This window comes from Phragmites australis, chromosome 7, assembly GCF_958298935.1.
Source record: "Phragmites australis chromosome 7, lpPhrAust1.1, whole genome shotgun sequence".
Classification (NCBI taxonomy): Eukaryota; Viridiplantae; Streptophyta; class Magnoliopsida; order Poales; family Poaceae; genus Phragmites; species Phragmites australis.
This window is the reverse complement of record NC_084927.1, coordinates 21,208,395-21,233,443: the sequence shown is the minus strand read 5'-3', so window position 1 is coordinate 21,233,443 and position 25,049 is coordinate 21,208,395. Positions and strand designations below refer to the sequence as shown.

At 42.9% G+C, this 25,049-nt stretch overlaps 2 protein-coding genes, 1 long non-coding RNA gene and 1 pseudogene across 4 annotated transcripts; 2 read left to right on the top strand and 2 right to left on the bottom strand.

Annotated features, from left to right (window-relative positions):
• Positions 1-767: 767 nt before the first annotated feature.
• On the top strand, positions 768-2,879 carry LOC133923480 (purple acid phosphatase 22-like). The gene is made up of 5 exons (XM_062368768.1): positions 768-1,047; positions 1,175-1,466; positions 1,546-2,132; positions 2,280-2,368; positions 2,454-2,879. The coding sequence occupies exons 1-5, from the start codon at positions 817-819 to the stop codon at positions 2,683-2,685; spliced, it is 1,431 nt and encodes a 476-aa protein (XP_062224752.1). The 5' UTR covers positions 768-816; the 3' UTR covers positions 2,686-2,879.
• A 2,254-nt stretch (positions 2,880-5,133) lies between these two features.
• Positions 5,134-9,094, bottom strand: LOC133925457 (uncharacterized; annotated as a pseudogene).
• Positions 9,095-18,151: 9,057 nt separating this feature from the next.
• LOC133924169 (large ribosomal subunit protein P2A) lies at positions 18,152-20,122 on the top strand. 2 transcript variants are annotated; one of them, XM_062369589.1, is made up of 4 exons: positions 18,152-18,285; positions 18,960-19,048; positions 19,441-19,667; positions 19,863-20,122. In XM_062369589.1, exons 2-4 carry the CDS (start codon positions 18,961-18,963, stop codon positions 19,887-19,889), a joined length of 342 nt encoding a protein of 113 aa, XP_062225573.1. In that variant the 5' UTR covers positions 18,152-18,285; position 18,960; the 3' UTR covers positions 19,890-20,122. The 2 variants fall into 2 exon arrangements, with proteins under 2 accessions (XP_062225573.1, XP_062225574.1); XM_062369590.1 differs by having other exon boundaries at positions 18,257-18,388.
• Positions 20,123-21,048: 926 nt separating this feature from the next.
• LOC133923479 (uncharacterized) lies at positions 21,049-24,722 on the bottom strand. Its single transcript, XR_009910632.1, has 5 exons — positions 24,171-24,722; positions 23,966-24,093; positions 23,754-23,874; positions 22,758-23,002; positions 21,049-22,654 (listed from the first exon to the last, which is right to left on the bottom strand). It is a non-coding gene; the product is annotated as an uncharacterized LOC133923479 (long non-coding RNA).
• Positions 24,723-25,049: the final 327 nt, after the last annotated feature.

Genomic DNA, 25,049 nt, shown 5'->3' with positions numbered 1-25,049 from the left:
TCCAATTATCTACAATCCTTTTCTATTCTCTTCATCCTCGCCCTCTCTTCGCCTCCCTTCCTCTCTACCAATTGCCCCACCACCCCTTCCTTTTTATCTCCCCACATGTCGCCAATACAACAACTATGCTGCCGAGATGTGAGAGCACTCTATTATCTTTAATTTTTTTTTTTGAAATGTTGGCAAAGTGGCGAGACGAATCCAAATTCTAAAGAAAAAATCATTATTGGTGTGGCACGAAAGGAGTTTTCCAGGGCAGTAGCGTCGAAAGAAAGCACAGTGCCAAATTCATGAAAATCTATAGCCCATTGGAGCCTAGTGAAGATCCAGGGGAAACGTGATGCTGCCTTAGGCCTTGATAACCCTACTACGGCCTAAGCCATCTTCGGGGAAGTGACGAAGTGATGTTCCCTCCCCATCCATGCCATGCAGTAACGTCTCATGGGCCCAAACCCGGCCCACACTAACATTCCAATGCCCGCGCCCCGGGCTTGCAACTAGCGACGCAGAATCTTCCACCGGCTTGCAACTAGCTCTGCTCTGCTCCGCACAGCATTGCGAATGCTTCAAGCGAGCAGCGAGGAATGCGAGGTGGGTCGGAGAAGACGTCCCCGCCAAGCGAAGGGATGCCGTGGAGAGCTCAACGCCGCACCCTGCAGGCCTGCACCACGACGCTTCAAGCGAAAACCTGTGCAACAACACAGACCGCCCGTCACATCACGACCATTCCCATTCCTTGACGCCATCGTCGTCCGCGCCCGCCCTGCCCAATGCCGTTGCCATTTGCCACCCACACTCTATGTGCCTATATGGTCCATGCACATGCTCAACGATCGACGTCTCGGGTCCCTGCCGCTTGTGCACCACGCGATGCAGCCAAAGAAGATGACGCCGACGCGCTGCTTTCTCGTGGTTGTCCGGACTCTCGTCGTCTCCGCCGTGCTCGCGTGCTCCGGTGCTGCCGCCGCCGCGGCTGAGTATGTCCGGCCTCCTCCCGGGCGGATCATCCTTACGGAGCACACCGAGCCCGCCTCCCATCCTCAACAGGTACATGCGTTTCTATTCACAATGCAATGGTCTGCACGGCCGCCATTGTCGGCGCGATTAAGTTCACAAATCACAAGCGACGCGACAATTTTTGTGCACACGATGGAATGATTGGTTTGTGTTTTAGGTCCACGTATCGGTTGTCGGGGTTAAGCACATGAGGGTGTCATGGGTCACCGACGACAAGCACGTGCAGTCCGTGGTGGAGTACGGTAAGGTCTCCGGGAACTACACCATGTCGACCACCGGCGACCACACCTCGTACCGCTACTTCCTCTACTCCTCCGGCAAGATCCACCACGTCAAGATCGGCCCGCTGGACCCCGGCACGGTGTACTACTACCGGTGCGGCATGGACGGAGAAGAGTTCAGCCTCAGGACCCCACCGGCCGCTCTGCCCATCGAGCTCGCCATCGCAGGTAGGGAAGCCTGTCTGGTTATCTCCTACAGCCTTGACCGAGGCGCTGACTTTGGATCGGACGGCCGAGAACTTTGCAGGGGATCTGGGGCAGACCGAATGGACGGCGTCGACCCTGGCGCACGTCAGCAAGTCGGACTACGACGTGCTGCTGGTGCCCGGCGACCTGTCGTACGCCGACACGCAGCAGACGCTGTGGGACTCGTTCGGCCGGTTCGCGCAGCGGCATGCGAGCCGGCGGCCGTGGATGGTCACCCAGGGCAACCACGAGGTGGAGGCGGGCCCTATGCCGCTGCTCCCGTGCTCGCCGCGCCCGTTCGCCGCCTACGGCGCGCGGTGGCGGATGCCGTACGAGGAGAGCGGGTCGGCGTCCAATCTCTACTACTCCTTCGACGCGGCCGGCGGCGCCGTCCACGTCGTGATGCTGGGGTCGTACGCCTACTTCAACGCGAGCTCGGACCAGTACATGTGGCTGGCGCGGGACCTCGCGGGCGTCGACCGGCGCGCGACGCCCTGGCTCGTGGTGCTGCTGCACGCACCCTGGTACAACACGAACGCGGCGCACCAGGGCGAGGGCGAGGCCATGAGGAAGGCCATGGAGCGGCTGCTCTACGAGGCCCGCGTCGACGTCGTCTTCGCCGGCCATGTCCATGCCTACGAACGCTTCGTGAGTCGTTTTAACTCGCGCACTTGGCCTCAAAAAAACAAAAACAAAAACTCGCGCACTTGCTATATATACTTCCACTTGCTATTGATCATCACCATAGGCGAATTTCTTGGCCATCCAATGACATGTCTCAATTTGCTGTCGCAGACAAGGGTCTATAACAACGAGGCAAACCCGTGCGGACCAGTGTACATCACCATAGGCGACGGCGGCAACAGAGAAGGCCTTGCCTTCGAGTGAGTAATGACTAATGAATGCTTGATGGCATGTCCTGATTTTTCCATAAGTTTGCTTAATTCATTTTGCCGTGTTGGTACGTAGCTTTGAGAAGAACCATAGGCTGGCGCCGTTGTCGGTGACGAGGGAGGCGAGCTTCGGGCACGGGCGGCTGAGTGTGGTGAACGCGACCATGGCGCACTGGGCGTGGCACCGCAACGACGACGCGGACTCTGTCGTCCGCGACGAGCTCTGGCTGGAGAGCCTGGTCTCCAACGCCGCGTGCCGGCAGCACGGCGACCCCGGCGCCATTGATTCCCGGAACGATGAGCTGTAGACCTGTAGCGTTACAGGTCTCTGATTTTGTGACCAGATTTGTATATCCGAGGCGCTTTGGAGCACTTTCGCATGTATTTGCTTCATTGCCACGGTAAAAAGGTCTTTCAAGGAAGCTTTTCGGGACATTACTCGAGACTTGAGAGGCCAAGACCAAAATATGTATTTGGCAGAATAAAGCTAACATACATTGAGAGCAGCTATGATCAGTTATAACTCATTAAGAGCCTGAACGCTTAGGGTGGGTTGACATAACTCTATGATCTGTCATAACTCGTATTTGAAGGCTTATAACTAGTTAAATGATGGTGTGTTGCAACAGTAGACAAAAATTTCACGTGATAATATTGTTGGTTGGGTGACCTTGACTCACAAAGGCATTGGATACGCACAGCATGCAACAAGCCAATAAAAATAAAACCTTGCTCTATACCAACAATAAATATACTACTCCTTGAAGTAGCGGATCCAACCTAAAAATATAGATGGGTCAGAGTCAATCGCTCAGCCATGAATCAGTGCCGTCAGGGATGAAATATACGATGCAGAGTGGTCGGCGTGGAGGTCTCATCACTAGTAATGTAGGGCGACCGTCCTACCTCGCCATATTGGTCAATCCGCACTCCTTCCACTCAATTGATCACGAGACGAGATATAATCATGAATGCTTTACAATGGGAAGAGAAGAAATTCACATGAATGAGCTTTTTCCCCCTTGTGACACATAGTCTTGTAAGAAAACCTTTTTGATGTGTGTAGCTTCGAGCTGAAGGGTAAGCTGAAAAAGGAAACACATCACATCAATTATCTTGTAAAATCATGGTTAGCAATGTAATCTTTGTTAAAAAAATGATCAGGTGTCATGTCTCAAAAAATTAATTACGTAATTAAGCATTCTCAATCATCATTGCATGTGTTATACGCATTTTTCTATCGAAGTAAGTTAAACATATTCCAAAAGTATGTGAACATAGTTTAGAGCTCGTTAGAAAGACCCTAAGTGCCTTGGAGTCAGTGAGGTATGCAAAGAGAGGAGACTTAGAAAGATTTCAGCAAGAAACCCCACTCACGATCTGATTGAGCCTCACCGTGGTCTGACCGCTAGGTGTGCAGCCACGTGGGTTTATCACGTGGACTTATCGTGGTTTGATCGGGAGCATTGGCATTCTGATCATCAGAGCGCGAGGCTCGACTTAAATGAATCGATCACTCTCTCTTGATCTCTCTCACACTCACTTCCCCACTCCACCTTAGAGAGAGAACGAGAGCTTCACCTCGACGTCCACAACAACCGAAGATCGATGGTGGGGACCTCCCTAAGTCTTCCCCCCTCTTCTCCCTTGCCGAAGGCACACTCGTCCAACCTCAAGCCCGCACCCAACCCTGGAACCCGATCTCCAAACCGGAGCTTCTCTGGAGTGAATTGATCCGTTAGGAAGCTACCATACACTAAGATGAGGCATACCCTACCGTTTTCCTATTGTTTTCGAGCTCGATTTGACCCCATGTTGTTTAGATCCGAGTTCAACCTAGCCTAGATCCAATCCATAAGGTATTTTAAGTTTAACTCAATGAATATTGTCTAAATCACTTTAGAAACACTCCACTAGTCCCATAGAACAGTTTGGTACCCTTCATCGTCAAAGGTTTCACCGGAGTTCTCGTCGGCGACCTAGCAAAGACGCTGTCGGTAAGGTTTGACGATCCAACCGTCAATAGGGCCGGTCGGACCGCCAGTTAGGACTGAAGAATCCAAGTTGAAAATCCTATACAGAGATCACACTGAAGCACTTCCGTAACAATACAAATTACTGTGTTCAGTAACTTGCAGCTCAAATAACCACAGTAGGTCTACACTCTACAGTATGCTACGCAGGTAATACGAGGGCAAAAATTACAATGGATAATAAACTAGGGATATCAATTAACAAGGTGGCATAGAAATGCAAATGGACAGTGATGAAAGGACAAGTGTGTCCATTACAAAAATGTATTGAGTCACATGAGCTGAACTATGACATATATTCATACAATTTATTAAGTTTTCTTGCATGTTTATGATTGCATCCGGTAAAACAAAATGTTTATTATTGCAGCGTATTTCTGCTCACAATACTAAGGAAAGATGACAAGATCTTTTTAGATGTTTGATTTTGCAACTTATACCCATCACCTGGATTTGAATTAAGAAGCTACTGAATTTGAGTGAATTACGCCATGCCATTAATCAGACGATGGGTAAGAACAATTGCCCACTATGTTCTCATAGTTCATTTTTACAAGCCAACTCTTTCAACTGTTATAGAGTAGCAGAACTGCACACAAGCTAGTACATGACTGGTACAGAGTTAAAAAAAAAATAGAGGTCTATTCCGCTAGGGTTCGTTTTCTTCTCCCTTCGGTTTGCTGTCGTCATTTGCGAGCGCCACGACGGATGGCGCATATGGGATTACCTGCATGGATCAGAGGAGCACGCATGGCAGGAATCAGGAGTCGAGATCGCTGCCGTGCAGAGGCGGCACGCGGCCGCGAGGGAGGGGAAGATAATAGGCGCTTCAGAAGAACGTCGCGTCGGCGGCTGCAACATCGCTTCGGCAGGTGGAGGCGCTCGTGCGAAATCACGCGTGTCCAAATTCCTCTCTCTCCCATCAATCGAAATCACACGACTGAAAGGGGAAAAAAATCATTCTACCAGCAGCATAGCATCTGAACTTTTCCCTCCCTTTGTTTCCAGTCAAGAACAAAAACGCAAGATCGTTTCGTAAACGCAAACACTCTTAAACACAGCCCCTGAAAGGTCGATTTATTCATAGTTAAAAAAATGTCGAGTTGTTGTTTTCTTCTTTTTTCTAGAAATGTGAGATTTTATTATATCAAAGAAGGGTTACAATCAGTTGCTACAATAGAAATGTGAGATTTTCTCGAACTCTGCAGCCGTGCAGCGTCTTCGTGGACAGTGATGCCCAGCGACCTACCCCGCCGTCCGGTCGCGTGGCCAGAATCAATGGATCGCAAGCAGCCACGGGAATCGATCAGTCAGATAAACAGGGGTACATGTGGCTTATGTCACAATTAACAAGATAATTACTAAATTACCCTAATAAATGGATGGTTAGATGAAATCTATGATACTTTGCACCAATCAATATCATAATGCACTATAAAGGTCCTCAAAAAATATACCTTGTATCTTCGAGCTGCCCAGGCAGGCTCCATCTTTGGCGAAATCCTTCCATACCCTCAAGTCCACTAGCAAGAATCATTTGCCTACAAAGAAGTATAAGAACAGATGCAAGCAAAAAATAAACAAAATGTTTATTAATTAATAGAAAATTCAAAAAAAGTTGATGATTCCGTCTGTTTATTGTAATGTAACTAACAAGATAAAAAAGTGTACCTTATCAATAACAGAAATGTTCTTCTTAGCAAAAGAACTATAATTATTCAGTACACATTCCATTTCAAAATATAAGGCCTGTAGTTTTTGTAATATTATTTTAAAATAGCAGGCTCATATGCAGATTTAATGACTTTTTGTCTCTATCGCCCCTCTTTTATTTAACCTCTCTACAGCAATTACGAGTACATATTCACCCTAACTATTACTTTCTACGTTCCGCAATGTTTGTTCACGCCCACCATTGCATACAAATCAAGAAATACTGAAATCGAGTGAAAAATACAGTGAGATGACCATACTACCCATAATCAATGCAATGATGAGTGCAAGTAACTCATTAGCGTTGGAGTAAATGCATGCATGCAATCAATGGTATAGCAGGAAAATGAACCCAATTTGAGACAGATACTTCCGATACCATGAACAAACATTATGAAACAGAGGGAGTATCTCTCTTAGAGCAGCTCCAACCGGCTAGGCAAACGGCTCCCTATCGCCACATTTACCGAGCTGGTCCAAAAAAGCACCTCCAACCGGCTCTCTATCGAACTAACCAAATTAGATCTCTCGCTATCCGCTCCTCCTGCCTCGTCACTTCCAGCTATCACCTGTACGCTCTCCATGTCCAGTTCGATACGAAACGAAGTAGACTGACTCGTGGACCTACTTCAAAAATAGTCTTTTGTTACTTCAAAAATCATAGAATTTTATCATACGTGTTCCATAATCCATATGCAACCTATGTTAACTAGATTCACCTAAAAATTCTATGTAGAATTTAAACTAAAATTCTCTAAAAAAAAATGGTACTTTTATAACTTGTAACAATTGTTAGTGCTCAAATAAATTCTCAAAAATTTGGGAAAATTCAATAATATTCTTATTATGTGATGGACTAATTTCTAAAATTATTTTCAGCCCTAGGTTATATGGTGAAAAAGTGAGTTACTTTTTAATGCTTCATTTATATGTATTTTTATCATTTCACGTGATATTCTTCTTTTAAGTCAAACAAAATTCAAACATATGCAAAATATAGCCATTGTAAATATCGTTGTTGAAAATATAGCCGTTGCAAATATAGCTGTTAGAAATATTTTTTTAGTTATAGGATATTAATAAAATATAGGTGAGTAGAATTTAGGAAGTGAGATTTAAGGGTCGGTTGGAGTGCGTAGAGAAATAGAGAGATAATCTTTTGAAGAAGCTCTGTATACAAAGATATAGAGAACAAAATTTATGAGTCAATTGGAGATGACCTTAGTTTCCAGCGATTAACTCCCGTCCTTGACCTCCTTACAAAAAGAATCATGGAAGTCTGGAATACCAGAATAAGTACTATTCACCGGAACAAATAATGCATACAGAAGTCTAGCAGCACCTGGCCATAGTATGCTAAGCAGGAACCATGCATTATCTCAAAAGTAACAAAATTCCTCCAGCATCTGAGGGAGGGCTATAATTTTTTTCTTGAGGAGCCTTTGGTAAACACCAAGGGCTATCGAACTAAAAGTACTAAGCGTATTGTATATCGTTGTTTATGCTGACCATTTTCTTTTTTAAACACTTACGTTTGCACCAGTCACCGAGCCCTATGAGGTCACGTAGAAACTTGGTCTATAAGTATAGTAGAAGAAAATATGTATTTGGCAGAGCTAACATACATTGAGAGCAGCTAGAGCCTGAACCCTTAGGGTGGGTTGACTTAACTTACTAGAAGTCACTGTCGGTATTCCCAGAAAGTTTAGTAACATTCTCTCTCCAGAAACTACCTAATTCACCCTATGTAGTGCCGCATAAGTTTTTGCTCATATAGGGCTCATTTCCTATATTAAAGCTTGCTATAATGAAATTTATTTATGTCTAGTAGGTATGATAACTGTCGAAGCAAGAAGAAAGCAGATAGTTGTTTGGTGTGTAGGCATCAAACCGATTAACCGATCAAGGGATGAAATTTCAAACTAGAAAGCATTTAACTGCTGAGAAACCACATCCATACGATATTTCGTATGACATGGAGTTTAGACAACCAATCAAGATAGAAGGTTGAATTAAATCTCTACAAACACTATCATATATTAGCAAAGCTTCTGAAATCAGATATTGGAGAAGCTTCTAAAATCAATATCCACTTGATATAGTAGGAATGGCTAAAATGTTGGATTCTCCAAGTCTACAAGGAGGAAAGGAAAACTCACATGTACATGTTCCTGCCACTCTACTCTCCTTATCTAGTTTAATAGTTCAGATTGGAAAATAATTCCGAAGGACAGAGCATTTGATATAAAGACATTAATTGTTGAATGGACCACTTTACTTAAATCTCTGTTAAGGAAATAAATAAACCTTGAAGTTTCATCTAGGAGATAGGAGTATCATTTAACAAGCCTTTAACCACATGATGATACCATGATAGTTTACAGAACAACAACACTAGTTATTAGGCTACCTTTCTAGCAGCGTGACTTCTGATGGAGTTGGGTAGTCCTTAGCTTCTTCCATGGGCATCGAAAAACCCAGTTTATATTCACTATCTTGCATCCACTCTCTTATTTTCTTGTCCTGTAATGATAAGATACAATGCTGTATGATTGAGTAAACAACAAATAAAATCAGACTACACTACAGCTTCAAAGTAACTGGATAACCCTTTTCTCAGCTCATTGACGGTATAGCGCAATGTCATCTTGGCAGGATAGCTCGATATCACTGATTTGTAAGCCTGGGGAATATAAAGTTATAAACGATGTTTTCCTTAGAACACTTTCCATGCATAATGCGTATTTAATAAGAGAAACATGATTCCAATGTCAGAGAAACCTACTCACATAAGAAAAGATTCTTGAGTATACAAATCAGCGTCTTCAAGGACATGTGATGCAATCTCTTTTACTATGACGGGGGATTGCAGCCCACGCATAAGATCATCGCCAACAAGGATGGCATCTTCCATCGTTTCTGGCTTATTGACTGTTTTAAAAAATAATGACATGTTGAGTATTGACACCATTAGCACAAGCATCAGCTATATTTACCGCACACAGTTGCAAGTTGTGATTGGATTCAGCAAAACTTCGTTATACTGACTAAATCTGAATCTGATTGGTTGCTTACTTATTTGTTGTACTTTGATAGCATAGATATCTAATTCTTACATAACCAATGAAAAAAATAGTCTTTAATCATTCGTAGCTCTGGAAGTCATTCCATTTGTCAATAGGAAAAGCATTTTTGTTTGGTATGCTGCAGAAGGAGCGTGCACATTGTTCCCCCCTCTATTCTCTTTGTGCAATTAAACCTTCGCACAGTCCAATTGCAACTATGATCCCAGAGTACATGCTATTCCATCGAGCTGCAGCTCCTACCTCCAAAATCATTTTGGCTCACGCCAAGTTGCCACAAGGGCTCGCCAATCACCGAACGATAAAGTTACTCTCGGTCCCATACTAATCACCAACTGCCAATTCTATGCAAAACACAACTTACTACCCAAAATTGCCACGAGACAACGCACGTCAAGTAATAAAAAAAGGGAAACGGAAAGAGAGATAGTGCTCGCGTACCATGCATAGTGTCCTAGTAGTCTCGCACACCCCAGCAAACAATCTGAGGTGGCTAAAGCAGAACAACTTCTTGCAGGCTTGCAGTTAACCAACCAAGAGGAAAACACATAAAGTTTAGGCATGGTTCACCCTAGACAAATAGGAGCGAAAGAGAGGGGACAACTTGACAAAGAGGACCTACTGCCTTGGGCGATTATGCCACCGCCGCCGGTCACCGTGAAATGGAACAGAGATTTGGTCTTCCCTCTCCCCGATTAAAATCGAAGGTATCATCTGGGCGGAAGATGAACGACGATTCGAGCGCCACGGCGGGTGGTCATCCCTCGGGAGTGTGCGAGCATGTGGCTGGCGGGAGCGCTCCCGCATCGCTGGGGATGATGCGCGTTGTGGCCCGTCAACTGAGGGATTCGCGAGCCCAGCAAGCGGCGGTCATCAAGCGGGCTCTGTTTGTGATCGCTCCCAACGGAGTCGGCTTTGTGTTCATCAAGCAATCGGTGGACCAGGCCATTGATGGACCTTTGCGGTGCTCGGATGAAGTTTCCAGTCCATGCCGTCATGGCCCGACCAGCCCACCCAGAGACTCTTCGCTTATGGTACGTGCATCGGAGATATTTTTGACCATTCGTGGTCCGATCCTTCTGGATGCTGGCTCTGGGTGCGGAAGGGTTGAGTGATTGAGGAGGCAAACCTAGGATTTCAGGCGACCCCGGCAGAGATTCGGCGATTTGGAGCTTCGGCGCGGAGGATCGTGCGAGCGTCTTCAAGGAGAGTGGACTGTCGCTCCTTCGCCTCTGTCGTCCAAGGTACGATGAATAGGGAGCAGAGCAAGGAGATGGGGATTGGGGGTTCATCCTTTCGTGCTGGTGCTAGAGCGGATCCAGCCTGGAGGGAGGGACACCAGTTTGGGGGATCTAGTTCGAAGGGTCACCAGGGTGGGATCCAGTTCCGAGGCGGTGGTAGAGATGGCGGTGACCGCCGGCGTTTTGGAGGGTTCCAGCAAAATAGAGAAGGATCTCAACAGCAGGTTAGAGGTGGCGGTTCTAACGTCAACAGGGATGTAGGGTGTGGTTCTCATAGAGAGAACATACCCAACCTGTCTAGAGAGGTCTCTGCTAATGTAAGCAATAGAGATGCTGGTCTATGGAGTGGTAATAGAGAAAGTGGAAGAATTTTTGGAAGGGATAATTCCAGAGGCTAGGACCCCATAGATTCAAGCTATGATCAAGGAAGTCACATCTAGATAGAAAAGCAAGGTAACAAGAGAAGGGCTGATGACAGAGATGGAGTGACCATTGAGCAAGACCTTAGAAGTAAATTGATAAGGGAACAAGGAGAGAGACAGCTTGTAGAGAACACTGGAAAAAGTGCTAGAGAGGATGTTACTGAATCTAAGCTTTATTGCTACAACTGTAATGATTCTGGTCATGTCAGAGCCTAATGTACAAAGCTTACTCTGTGCTACCATTGCAAGAAGATTGACCACAAAGCAACCACATGCCCTGAGAAGAGAGGAATGAAACTCTGTGGTTTTGGCTTCCCTGGAATGGGCTTTTATAGTATACACATCCCTCAAGCTAAGAAAGGCACAGCTAAAAAAGATGTTTTGGGCATGATGACTATAGAAAGAGGAAATGCTAATGTGGAGATCATTGACTAGGAGATGATGCACCTTTTTAGAGGCAAAAAGAGTTGGCAAATCAAGCAGGTTACTGATAAAGAATTTATGATCACTTCCCCTGATGAAGATATGAAATATCAGTTGACTAGATTTGCTAGTTTTGGGTTTCAGACTGTTGGCAAAGATATTGTGAAGGCCAAAGTGCTCCCCACAGAAATGCTTGCTGAAGCTTCTAGTATGCTTAAGTAGTTTGGGTGAAGGCTGCTGGAATCCCATCCTTGGCTAGATCAAAAGAGATAGTTACTGAAATTGCATATTTACCTGGAGATCTGGAAATGATTGATGAAAAATCTTTGAAGGGACCTGGTCCAGTAAGGATTAAATTGTCTTGCAGAGATTCCTCAAAGATTCAAGGTGATACTGAAGTTTCATCAATGGGGAAGGCCATAAAATCTCTTGGTATGTGTAGGCAGCTGGTAAAGATAGGCCACCACTCACTGACACTTCTTCATCAAAATTTGATAGACATAAAGAAGAGGATGAGGAAGAGGATAGAGATGACTTTGATGGAGCTTCTGATGGTAGTCATGATCCTGGTTTTGCCCAACTTGTACAAATGCATCAACAGGGTGGGCTTACAGGGAAACAAGATGGAGGAGATCCCAGTACAAGGCAAAAACAGCAGGCCATGGAGAAGGCCCCTCCACAAGGGTCACCTAATGAAGAGCCATTTGATTCTCAAGGCAGCCACAACATAGATGAGTTTGCTTCCCAGGACCTACCTGGGGCTGTTTCTCTCCAGGTAGTGATCTCAGAGCCTTAAGACAAACTCTCCCGGGACTTTGAGAAGAAGCAGGATGAACAAGTGGCTTATGAGATAGACCCTGTTGAGAGAGAAAGGGAGGAAATGCAGATGTTGGAGGCAAAAATTGAGGAAAGAGCAAAACAGCTAGCACCTTTGATGAACTTCCTTCCCAAGCTAGAGAATTCTAAGATTCAGAAAGAGAAGACCGTGGATAAGGGGATGTCTAACATGATAAATTGCAATTCAGATATTGAGGTGGTGGACATATCCCCTTTGGCCCCCATGATAGATCAATCTCAAGAAGAGGGTTTTGTTATAGTAAAACCTAGGAAGAAGAAAGATCATCTGGTGGCAAAGAGGAAGAGCTCAAGAATACTTGAGGATGGAGTCCCTGTTCACATCAAAGCTGACAGCATCAAGCAACAGAAAAATGACATCTCAGGTAACAAACATACTTCCTTTTCTGTTTTTAATTCTTTAGATCCTTTGCATTTAGCCAGAGTAGCTAGTTCTTGCAAAATAAATGTGGGCTCCGATGAGGTTGAAATTATACATAATATATCCATTTTGCAAACTCAAGAAGTGGCCAGAGGCTGCTGCCAAGATAAGATTGGAGGAATCCTACAATTAAATAGTGATTGTGGATGACTCAGGTGTCACAAAGAGTGAAGCTGGGCTAGATGCCATAGCAAATGAGACTGAATCTCAACAGTTGGATGGAGGATTAGAGGGTCCTTCATCCTCTGAATCAGATTCAAATAGAGTTATGAAAAATAGAAGAATTGTGCGCAAAAGAAAGGTGGGGGTGAGGAAAATGAATACATCATGATAGTCATTTTCTGGAATATTAGAGGTTTGGGTGGTAAGGGTAGGAAGAGACAGCTAAAAGAGATGGTTTATTTACATAGAGTGGACATCATTTGTCTTCAAGAGACTATCAAAACTGATTTTATTGTAAGAGAACTTCAAGATTTAGTTAATGGTTATCACTTTTCTTGGAATTGGGCTGCTACCAATGGCCTCTGGAGGCACCTTGACTGGTGTGAGATATGGTGATTTAGATGCTCTGGCAATGGATTGTGGAGAGTTCTTCTCCAGCATTACTATTTTTAGAAGAAATAAATCACAATGGGAGATGGTTAATGTCTATGGCCCTGTACAACAGGAGAGAAAAGTCTCATTTTTGCATGAGTTATACAGAAAGATTATTCATACTGATCATCCTTTGTTGGTGGGTGGAGACTTCAATTTCATTATATTTTCTCATGAGAAATCCTCAGATAATATTTCCTTCTCTTGGATGGACATGTTTAATAGTTTCATAAATGATGTTTCCCTTAGAGAAATGCACAGAGGGGGTAGCAGATTCACCTGAACCAACAAACAAAGCAATCCTATTAGATGTAACTTGGACATAGTTCTTACCACAGATGGCTGGGACCAACTATACCCTTTAGCTCACTGCACTGCTTTATCTAGAGTGGGCTCAGATCATTGTCCTATCTTGGTGGATTCTGGGGAAGACAAACTGGATAAGTATCACATTTTTAGATTTGAGAGTGCCTGGTTGTCTCAGGAAGGCTTCAAGAATCAGTTGATTCAAAAAATTCCTGAAAGAGGTGATTTGAATGTCCAAGATTATTGGAAATTGATAAAGAATACCTTGAGGAAATTTTGTAAAGGATGGAGTGCCAATTTAAATAGCCAATTGAGACGACAGAAAGAAGAGATTCTCAGTCAGATTAATACCTTGGATAACAAAGCTGATTTGGAGGATCTAAGGTCAGATGAATGGAATGAGAGATATCGTTTAGAGGAAGAACTAGAGAAGATTTATCATTATGAAGAAATTTTATGGCAAGAAAGATGTGGTGTTAAATGGTGTCTCAAAGGAGATGCTAACACTGGGTACTTCCATGGTGTAGCTAACGGCAGAAAGAGGAGATGTTCGATCTTTTCTCTTGAAGATGTTGACATTGAAATTTCAGAGCCTTAGGAGCTGAGGGATCGTATAGAAAATTTCTACAAAGGCTTATTTGGTAGTGAAGATAGGAGTGGTTTAACTCTAGGAGAAGGTATTTGGAGTGATTTTGGATCTTTGTCAGATGAGGAAGCAGGCTCCCTCATTCAACTTTCTCTCCAGAAGAGATTGACATTGCCTTAAATGAGATGAAAACCAATACTTCTCCTGGCCCTGATGGTTTTTCTGTCTCTTTTTATAAAGATTTCTGGGCAAGCTTTAGACCGTTTTTTCTAGAGATGTTTGAGCTCTTCCATAGAGGTGAGCTCAATTTGAGTAGGCTCAATTATGTAATTACTCTCATTCCAAAACTCAAGGAAGCAAATAATATCGAACATTTTCGACCAATTTGCTTGCTGGGTGTGGATTACAAGTTGTTCACTAAAGTTCTGACACTTAGGCTGACACCCCTGGCTGACAAGTTGATCAGTAAAGCTCAAACTGCTTTTGTTCCTGGGAGATTCATCTTGGATGGAGTAGTAATTCTGCATGAGATTCTACATGAGCTTAGAGTGAAGAAAAAAATCTGGGGTGATTCTCAAATTAGACTTTGAAAAAGCCTATGATAAGGTTCAGTAGAGTTTTTTAGAAGAGTTCTTTAGAAAGAAAAATTTTCTTGAGCAATGGATTGGTTGGGTTAAATATGCTGTGAAAGGAGGTAGAGTGGGGATAAACATCAATGGCTCCCTTGGAGATTTTTTTAGAACTTTTAAGGGGTTGAGACAGGGGACCCCTATCCCCTCTTCTTTTTAACTTGATTGGGGATGCACTAGATGCCTTGCTTAGAAATGCAAAGAGAGAGGGATGGATTAGAGGCCTGGTTCCACACTTAATCCCTGTTGGTATTACTCATTTACAGTATGTTGATGACACTATTATTTTTCTAGAGTTAGATGATCAATCAATTACTTACACAAAGTTCATTCTTTACTGCTTTGAGAGCATGTCAGGTTTGAAGATCAATTACCAAAAGAGTGATGTGATTGTTTATGGAGCCTCTGAAGAGGAACAAAATAGAGTTGTTAGCATGTTCAACTGCAAAGTGGGGTCTCTCCCCATTAAATACTTAGGGATTCCTGTTACTGATGGTAAGCTCTTTGCAAAAGATTTGATGTTTGTTGGTCAGAAAGTTGAGAAAAAGATGGGGTCTGGCAATGTGCTTATCTCTCTACTGGTGGAAAATCAATTCTGATAGAGTCCAGTTTGAGCTCCATTCCTACTTATACTATGGGAATGTATCTGTTGCCAGAGGCTGTCCACCAGAAAATAGAGTCTGCAAGGGCCAATTTTTATTGGCATGGTCCTGGAAATAAAAAGAAGTATCATATGGCCAATTGGGTGACCTTGGCCAGACCAAAAAAGTTTGGTGGTCTTGGATTCATTGAAACCAGGTGATGAATGTTTGCCTGCTTTCGAAGTGGATTATAAAGTTAGAAAGAGGAGATTCTGACCCTTGCTGTGCTTTACTTAGAAGCAAGTATCTTGGTGATGGAGGTTTTTACAACAATTCAAGTGCTGGTGGATCCCAATTCTGGAAAGGGCTTCATTCCATCAAAAATTATTCTGCTTTGGGCTTGGCATATGTGGTAGGTGATGGAAAAAAACCAGATTCTGGTTAGATGTCTGGCTTGATTACTGTCCTTTGAAGATTAGGTTTGAGCATATTTACAATATCTGTTATGAGCAATAGGCTATTGTTAACCAAGTTTTGGGAAATGGTGATATTAACCTAACCTTTAGAAGATCTTTTGGGTCACAAGAGGTGTTAGACTAAGATATTTTGATTAGTCTGCTTGGGAGGGTGTCCCTGTCCAATGTCCTTGACACTATTAGATGGATGTTGGAAAGTTCAGGAATTTTTTCAACTTCCTCCTTGTATAAACACATTACCTTCATAGGGGTTAGAGATGTTAGAATGGTGGAAATATGGGATGCAAAAATTCCTTTTAAAGATAATTTTTTTTTCTCTGGTCCTTACATAGAAACAAAGTCCCTTCTGCTGATTAGTTACTAAAAAGGAATTGGAGAAGATGAAAACAAAGTCCTTTTTCCTATGGTAATCCCAGCATGAATACTTTATGCTTTCAATATAAAACAAGGTCAATGCCTTTGGTCTAAAATGGAACAGAGATGGTGAAGATGAAGGGTAGGAGGGTTTATGGCGATTTTTTTAATTTATATATTTTTAATACTGGAATTTATAAATATATATGTTTACTTTTTTAAAATTTAAATATCTATACGTCTATCATCCATTTGGACGGATGATAAATCTATATGATTCATTTGTGTGAACAAAACTAAGTAATTATCGCTTGTTCAATAGCGACTCCTCATGGTCGCTAATCGATTGGACTCGGGTGTCGTTCTTCGAGGCTTAGATTAGTTTATTGAATGTGGTCGCAGATGGGCGATGGGGCCTTTGCCCTCCTACTTCGGTTCGGAAGCAAATTCTGTTAGACCTCAGGAGAAAGACCCTCGTGAGACTTTTATCTGCGACATATATTTTGGATCTAATAACTCACACATGTGCATGTATATATGGTAAAAAATACATGTTACGCGAAGACAAGAGTTTACGTATAAAATCCGATCTTATAGAATTTACTTTACTTAGACTATCCCCGGATAGGATGCTCATGTGCTCTACAGGGGACGTCCGGGAGGGTTTGAATGCTGCAGAAATACGATTAGCATATCCCATGTGCAAAAAAGCTGACATGCAGCAGGAGGAAAAGGACCTTGGGACTCGATCGTGTATCCTATGCTTTTTAAATCCAGTGAAGCATCCCGACCATCCTCAACCATATTCCCTTCATTTCGTTCCCTTCCCGATTCCCTTCCCCGTTTTCATTCCTTTTATTTTCTCTCATCTCCAACAGCTTCCCTTCGAAGGGAATCACGAAGGGAAAGGAGAGAGAATCCCGTCCTGAAGGGAATGACCCTGGGAATCCCGTCGTGAAGGGAAACTGTTGGAGCGCTAAAGGGAACGAAAATCTCTTCACGACAGGATTTTGGTCTCCGAAGGGAAACAGTTGGGCATGAACACCATCCCTTGTCGGTTGGGCGACACTCCACTGTGGCCCTAGGCGACTCGGGTGGTACTGCCGTCGAATGGGCGACAATTTCTTGTCGCGTGTTGAATAGGCGATAAGAATTTAGATATGTGATTTTTCAAATTGAGCGTATATATTTGCAAAGTTTAGAAAAAATATAAAAATTAAATAAATCTCTACTATATAAAACACAAGTTGATTACTATGTCATCTCTTTTCTTACTCTCCCCTAATCTAATAAAAACTCCTAAAATTTAAACAATTTACCCAAAAATGACTAGAAATTCTAGATCTAGTTTTTCAAATATGAAATTTATAACTATTTTTGGCATATAAGCGAATTTAAATAAAAAAATATTCAACTACAGAATTATAGATATCATCGATATGTATAATTTTTATATAAAGATTATCGTCATCTGAGATCATATGAAAAAATTATGATTTTTTTTAATATCTTCTGCGAGACATAGTACCTACGTGCCGATAGATCCTTAGTTGGCATTTTGCGTGCCTACATGTACTTATTTTTTATAAATATCAGATTTTAAATATTATTTTTATAATTTCTAATAAAATAATATTATTTAAAAAAATTTGAAACCAAAATACGATATTGCTCCTGATGTATTAGTTTAGTGATATACTAAAACACATTCACATCTCCATACCTTAAATTTATTCTTAATTTTAATATTACTTTAATTAATATTTATATTTTTTGCAATGTACGGAAGCTAGTTCGGTTTATGGCTCAGCCAGCTCAGCTTCCCCACCCCGATCTGCTGAGCCAGTCGCGGGCAGAACCGGTTTATGCGGTTTGCATCTGAGCCCAGATAAAAGCCCATGAAAAATTGGGGTTGGGCCACGTGCATAGCATGGGCGAGGTCCATGGTGCAGCCCTTCGCCTATCAGGAGGCGTCGGTTGACTAATCAACGTCTAGGACAGCAGGGCCCTGAGATAGGGCAGGAACGGCGCCTTGATGTCAAACCGACGGTCGTGATCGCAGATCTCACAGGCCACTTGTAGTATAAATGAGCAACTCGGGCTCTTCCGCGCAGAAACCCTAGTACCGCTCCAGCTCTCCGCCGCCGCCGCCGCCCCACTCCTACTCGGGCTCTCTCCCACCCGGATCCAGGTAATGGCGCGCTAACCCTATCTCGTTAGGCCTTTCTGTGTCTGGTAGCTTCTTTGCGGAAGGGTGATCTCGGTGGTGGTTCTAGGGTTGTTCTTGCTGCTAGGTGAGGTTCAAAATGCGTGCTTTGCTAATGCTATCACATCGTAGTAGATTTGTTTTTGGTGAAATGGAGCAATGTTCGTATGGTGTTGGCGGTTCTGGTTTTGATGAAATGTTGAATTCAGCGCTAGTTATCCTATTGTGTATTGATCATTAGGATTTACATGAAACTTTTTGGAGATGATTGATCCACTTATTGGCTTCGACATTCAACCAAGATATTTTGGACATACTGCTTTAATGCATCGTATTGCTCAATAAGTAGTCATTTGTCCCAGTAATTTGGTTGTTTCACTTGAGGTATACGGAGGCCTTTGTGCTCTTCTGTTTTAATTGCGGTGTGAGTCATAGTGATATTTTTCTGGTGCTGCATGCCTAATCTTCAACTTTATTGTTAGCTTAAACATATATGAGTTTTTATTTAGATAGATTCATGGCTCTGTAAAATTAGATTGTAGGTTGATTTAAGTAAATGTGTCGTTTTGTTTGCCGGAGATGCTCGAGTATTGGTGATTTGTCTATTACCACAATCCGACGAATTGTTGATTGACCATGTTACTTTGTGGTTTGAGCAGGATGAAGTTTGTTGCTGCCTATCTGCTTGCTGTCCTTGCTGGCAACCCCAGCCCCTCTGCGGAGGATTTGACAGCTATTCTGGAGTCAGGTGATTTTATTTAACTGACATCCCATGTTATTCGGCACTGCCAACTGTTTAAATGGATAACATTTGTTACTATCAATTCTGCTTTGTATTATCAAGAACATCAATATTGACAATAGTTTGGGCTTACCCCCTTCTAGAGTGTAGTTAGTTTGTCAAATGGGTTGTTTGTACTTAATTGGCAGTGAATAAAATGAGCAGTAAACTTTCATTATGAGATTTAGTGTTTTACCTATACTTTCTGCACACAACATAGTAAATCCTGTATGATATTTAGTTAATTGTGCACTCAACATAGTAAATCCTGTATGAGATTTAGTGTTTTACCTGTACTTTCTGCACACAATTCACTTGAAGCAGAAGTACCTGATCCTGCCATTTCTTGTATATTGCAGTTGGTTGCGAAATTGACAATGAAAAGATGGAACTCCTGTTGTCCCAACTGAGTGGAAAGGACATCACTGAGCTCATTGCTGCTGGCAGGGAGAAGTTCGCTTCTGTCCCTTGCGGTGGTGGCGGTGTGGCTGTTGCTGCTGCTGCACCTGCTGCTGCTGGTGGGGCAGCTCCTGCAGCTGAGGCAAAGAAAGAAGAGAAGGTGGAGGAGAAGGAAGAGAGTGACGATGTAAGATCATTGTTTTTGCAACATTTCAATTCACCTGTCATGATTTTTATTCACCTTTAACAGTGCTGTTTTTCAATGCCACTTAATATGCCCTATTGATAATATGCCATGCAAATTCTATTCATTTTGTTATAGCAATGTGTCCACCACTTATTCCACTCGAAGCTAACAATTTTATTGAATATGCATTTGCAGGACATGGGCTTCAGCCTGTTCGACTGAGTGCTGCGGTCATCCTCTCTATCATCAGTGTCAGGCTTTGGGAAGAGGAAACCAGAGTCATATGTTTGGATTTTTAATCTTGTTTTAGAAGTCAGAAAACGCTGGAAATACATGCTGTTTTGAGATGTAGCAAGTCCGCCGTAGGTTATGCTGGATGATTTACTTTGAACCAAAGTTTTGCGACCCTACTATGATGCTTTATGAAGAATCGTTTCTGCGAAGTTTCACCGCTATTCTCGTTTATGTGGCTTTGTCATTTAGGAAGATTCCATGTTGCCTAGTTCATTCGTTTCTGCCTATCATCTTGTACTTTGATGATATATGCATGTGGCTTTGTCATTTAGGAAGATTCCCTGTTGCCTAGTTCATTCGTTTCTGCCTATCATCTTGTACTTTGATGATATATGCTATAGATTACTTAATACCTTTTGGGCGATTTTTCTATTAAAGTTTCGGTTGTGATTGGCATCCTCATTAATAGTATGCTAGTAGTCTACCATTGCCCTGTGCAGAACGAAACGAGATCCTCTGACGTTGGAGATTTTGATGTCAGAGGGCAGTCGGGCAGTTTTGAGCCGTTCGATCACAAATAGGCGGACAAGATCTGATGCTACAGTAGGTATGTAAACAGTAAAATTGCTACAGTATATTGATGAACAGTAAAATTCGTAACTGTACAACATCAGAGAACTGTAGCGCATCCCACGAGTTACTGTACACCTCTGACGTTGCTCCACCAACGTCAGATGAACCGGTTCCGTGCAGAACGCTTTGATGCTACTTGGTAGAAATATATGGCCATAGTCGCAAGCTAGTCGCGCCAGCACAGTTAAACTTGAGGGAGCTTTTGTTCTGAGGTATTGCTATTCTTGCAACTGGCGTGCGTTGGAAGCATCTTGTATTGAGAAACTAAGCAATTTGTCTGAGCCATGGACGAGAACGTGAAGCAAGTAGAAACGTAACAGCATCGATTCACTACAGTGCTATTTATCACTACGGTGCTGTGTTCTTCACTAGGCTTGTTTTGGAGCACTGAACCCAGCAATTTCAGTAGTTTTAATCGAAGTCTTAGACCAACTGGACCCATTTAGATAACACAAAATCACTCAATAGGGAGTATGAAGTCAAGCTGCACGTAGGTGTGTTTCTCAGCATAGGATTTCTGAATTAGACTAGCTATCTGCCCATGCGTTGCAATGGGTGCTAAAATTTTTCACGAGATAATATATTTAACCAGGTGAAACATATTGAAAATAACATAACGCACGATAGTATTACCGCTATAAATACTTTAGATTCCAAAATAACATAAGACAAGAGGAATATGGTATGGCTATTAATACTTTATAATAAGATATATTGATAGGTACATATATATATAACTACAAATAAAAAGAGAATTTCATAGATCATGATCATTAATTCCAATTTTGAGATAAGAAAGCTGTTGCTACGGGATTGCCAAAAGTAGTCGCAATAAAAGCATAATATATCAGCATGAGAACAAGCTGCAGAAGCCTGTTTCTCATTTGTTTGCTGGTATCATCATTTGCTTAACCTACATACATGGTGGATGAAAGAGCAGACAATATCAAAATGATCACATCTACCAAGAAGTATCCTGATATGCAATCCCGAAACTACAAATAATAAAAAGAAGAAAACTAACATCTAAAACAGAAAAGTAAAGTCTGCTTTCTGTGTAGAAATTGGCTCGACACTAACATCTTTTAGGATTCTACTGCAGTCATTAACTAAACTAATCCATCCCACTCAACACTCCCATATTTGATTTCAGCCTTATGCACAACATTCAAACTTGGTTACATTGCAAATATCAAAAAGAAAATGAAGATATCACTATAAAGCTCGATGTACAAAACTGTGTCAGCTCCCAGCTCCACAAATGCAAGAAATTGTCGATATTCATATTGTCGTAAAGCTCCAATAGCCAATGAGAGGCTACGTCATCATATATATATCTAATGCATGTCATTACAGAGTGCAATGATGAATATAATAAGACCTGTCAATTCATATGCCTCACACACAATGGTGAATTTACCGCTGGAAGCCTGAATGTGCCTCAGTATTGCTATCGTCTTCATTCATCTAGGTGAGGTTATGGACTTCATCCAGAAGAAAACCGTGCTATAAAATAGATGGTTGATTAATTTATGCCATATGATACATACCGAACTAAATGCCCTCTCACTGTGACCGAGAATAAAACAAGCACAGGAAGGCTGATGCAAGAAATTGTTTTCAGGTTACATAAAAAACAATATGACTCCTATAGAAGCAGACATTCTGCCATATTTCACCACCTCAATATGATCCTGCAAGAGAACTAGTAAAAACATCCCCAATGTAAAAAAAAAAAGTTCCAATATTCAGGTTGGAAACAAAACTCCAATATTAAATCAATAACAGTTAGGTCCATGGAAGAAGAAAATGGCAATGCACAAAATTAAGTAAAGATGCTAAAGACAACTGCATACACCTAGAGTTTTATGCCTCAATAATGTTTTCCATATGTATCAGCTATCAGCCACGGGAAACGAAATCTAACCACAAGAAACCATTAGCTAAAATATGAGATTGAATACAAACATGGCGGCATTCGCCAAGTTGCTATACTGGGGAAGCGATGGCGGACTAAATTAACCGTCCTTCTCCTGAGAGGCCTTAAGACGACTTCTGATCCAGGACTCAAGATATTGCAGCTCATCCTGGGAAATTGAGTGACCAAGATCTGGATATGCCTGTAAAATGCATATGATGGCTTGATAAGTTGGATACTCAGAGCACACGTCGAAATCAAAGATTCTCTGAAGCGGGAGATAAAAGGACCATGTAGAAATCTACCTTAAATTCACAATTAACACCTGCACTTTGCAAAAATGGTGGACCAGCTTGACCATCTTCAAATAATACCGTTCTGTCAGCTAGACCATATTAAGAATCCAAATTTCTTTCAAAATTATATTCTTACAGCAGAGACCAGATGGTCCATCTAACATTCTTCAAGGTTGAATAACTGCGGGGCCAGTACTTTCCTTAATCTATTGGGTTAGTTTTTTCAGCAAGTCTGACAAGTGACTGCAGTCTGCCTGATTTCATTCAAATATTGTAAATCACCCACAAGGATTTATGCTATCATCATTATTGTGTAAATAAACATAATACTTGATTGGCTAAAATATGAGATTACGTGCGTAATTTAACTTCCATTGTGCAATGTTCTATTGAATTTGTAAAATAACATTTTTCCTATCCTAAGTCCTAAGATGGAGCCGCAGGGTCACATTTTTTTCCTACTTGACTTAATTCTACTGGCACCCAAATTGATAGGTAAGGCTGCGCCATAATAGGCATATTGCAATATTTGATGTTTAGGAGGGAACTGTGAATATTAAATCTGAAGTACATACTTAGGAATACGTAAAGTTTAGACAGTGAATTTCATATGATAACATCCAAATAAGTCAAGTGCTGGAAAAATTTAGCGCTATAATTCAATGTCTTACATAATTATCCAGATTGCTCACTGAAACACATCAATCCATAGCCCGTGCAATTTAAATGGTTTTGTTTTAGGTGTATATGTAATCCAACTCGAATAAGAGAAATACTTAATACTTATCACCTGATGGTTCCTAGGTATGGCCATGCCAACGCATGTAGAGGTTCCAGCAGTGTTTGTTCATGCATACGAAAAGTTCTTTCAAATCAAAAGACAACAACAAGAACCCAAGAGAGCAAACATCATCAACCTCAACATTTATGCTTGCTCACACCTTAAGGTTGTGTTTGTGCATTAAACTAAAGGAAAGGGAAACAGAGATGAAAAATATTGATTACCTTCCTTGCTTCAGGTGAAATCCTCTGAATGACTGACGAACCGAAAGGCACCCACCCGCTGAAAATGGCACCTCCGCCTAGCATCTTCAGTAGAGCAAAACAATTGCTAATGTCAGAGCACCTGCAGAATTACATTCCACTACTTAGCTCATAGAACAAATTATTCCTTCTCCACAAAACGATCCATCCAAACGCATCAATGATACTCTTACCTCCTTGGCTAAACCCACAAACATATATATTCTTAGGGTGGATACCATCTGCTGCTTCCCTGTCTATCATGGCGTGCACATTTTCCACAGCCTTGAGAACCCCACTGTCATCTTGCGGAGAACCCTACCTGTCAAGGTTTCAGCTCAATTAACATCTGATGTCACATTTACCTATCAATTTACAAGCGGTAGTGGGTGAACTCACAACACTTCAGAGGTATGTTCAGAGCGGGGAATCTGAGGTCGGCAGCGATGGCGAGCGCATCCGCCATGCCGCCCAGCCGCTTGCCCGGCTTCTGCTGCGCCGCCGCCATGGCGGCTCGGATCCGGTGGCGCGCATCCACCTGGTGCAGCAGCTCATCAGCGGGGTGGGCTCACCTCGGTCGGAAGCGGCGCGGTTGAGATGGTGGCAGCGGTGTCAATGAAGGGCGGTGGCAGGCGTCGGGGAGGCGGATCCGGGCGGTGGCGGCTCGAATCCGGTGGCGGCAGCGTGGATTCGGGCGGTGGCGCCGAGAGATGAGGCAGAGGCGAGAGGCGGCGGGGAGGCAGCGGAGTCGCGAGGTGGCGGGGAGGAGGCGAGGAGTGCGAGGGAGTTAGGGAAGGGGGGAGCGGAGGGAGAGCGGGGGTGGCGTCGTCGGGGCGGCTCGGGCGCGAAGGAGGAGGCGGCGGCTCGGGCACGCGGGACGGGGAACGGAGGAGGCGACAGCTTCGGTGTGGACGAGAGGAGAGGAGGAGCGCGGAGGGGACCGGGGAATGCAGGCGGGCGGATGGAGAAGGAATGGTGATGGGCACGCGGGCGAGTGGATGGGGCGGGCAGAGGAATCGCGCGGAGGAGGCAGAGGAATCGCGCGGAGGAGCAGAGGAATATTCCACGGCGGACGGATCACGCCTTATTTCTTTTTTAAGTAGGAGAGATTAAAAAAGAAGTTTGCACATTTAACGTCAAGGTGTAGAAAATTTCACATTAATCATGAAAAAATAATTAAGGACTAAAAATCTTGCATTAAAAATCGTCATTCTTTAGGCCTCCTTAGAACGGAGGAATAGGAAAACTGTAGAAATATGATAGGAATGCATGTGTAAA

Excerpts from the sequence above, each read along its gene's own strand:
- LOC133923480 (XM_062368768.1), top strand. The coding sequence starts at position 817 with ATGCACATGCTCAACGATCGACGTCTCGGGTCCCTGCCGCTTGTGCAC. Across the intron at positions 1,048-1,174 it reads CCGCCTCCCATCCTCAACAG|GTCCACGTATCGGTTGTCGG; the intron begins GTACATGCGTTT and ends TTTGTGTTTTAG. Across the intron at positions 2,133-2,279 it reads TCCATGCCTACGAACGCTTC|ACAAGGGTCTATAACAACGA; the intron begins GTGAGTCGTTTT and ends TTGCTGTCGCAG.
- LOC133924169 (XM_062369589.1), top strand. The coding sequence starts at position 18,961 with ATGAAGTTTGTTGCTGCCTATCTGCTTGCTGTCCTTGCTGGCAACCCC. Across the intron at positions 19,049-19,440 it reads GACAGCTATTCTGGAGTCAG|TTGGTTGCGAAATTGACAAT; the intron begins GTGATTTTATTT and ends TGTATATTGCAG. Across the intron at positions 19,668-19,862 it reads AGAAGGAAGAGAGTGACGAT|GACATGGGCTTCAGCCTGTT; the intron begins GTAAGATCATTG and ends ATGCATTTGCAG.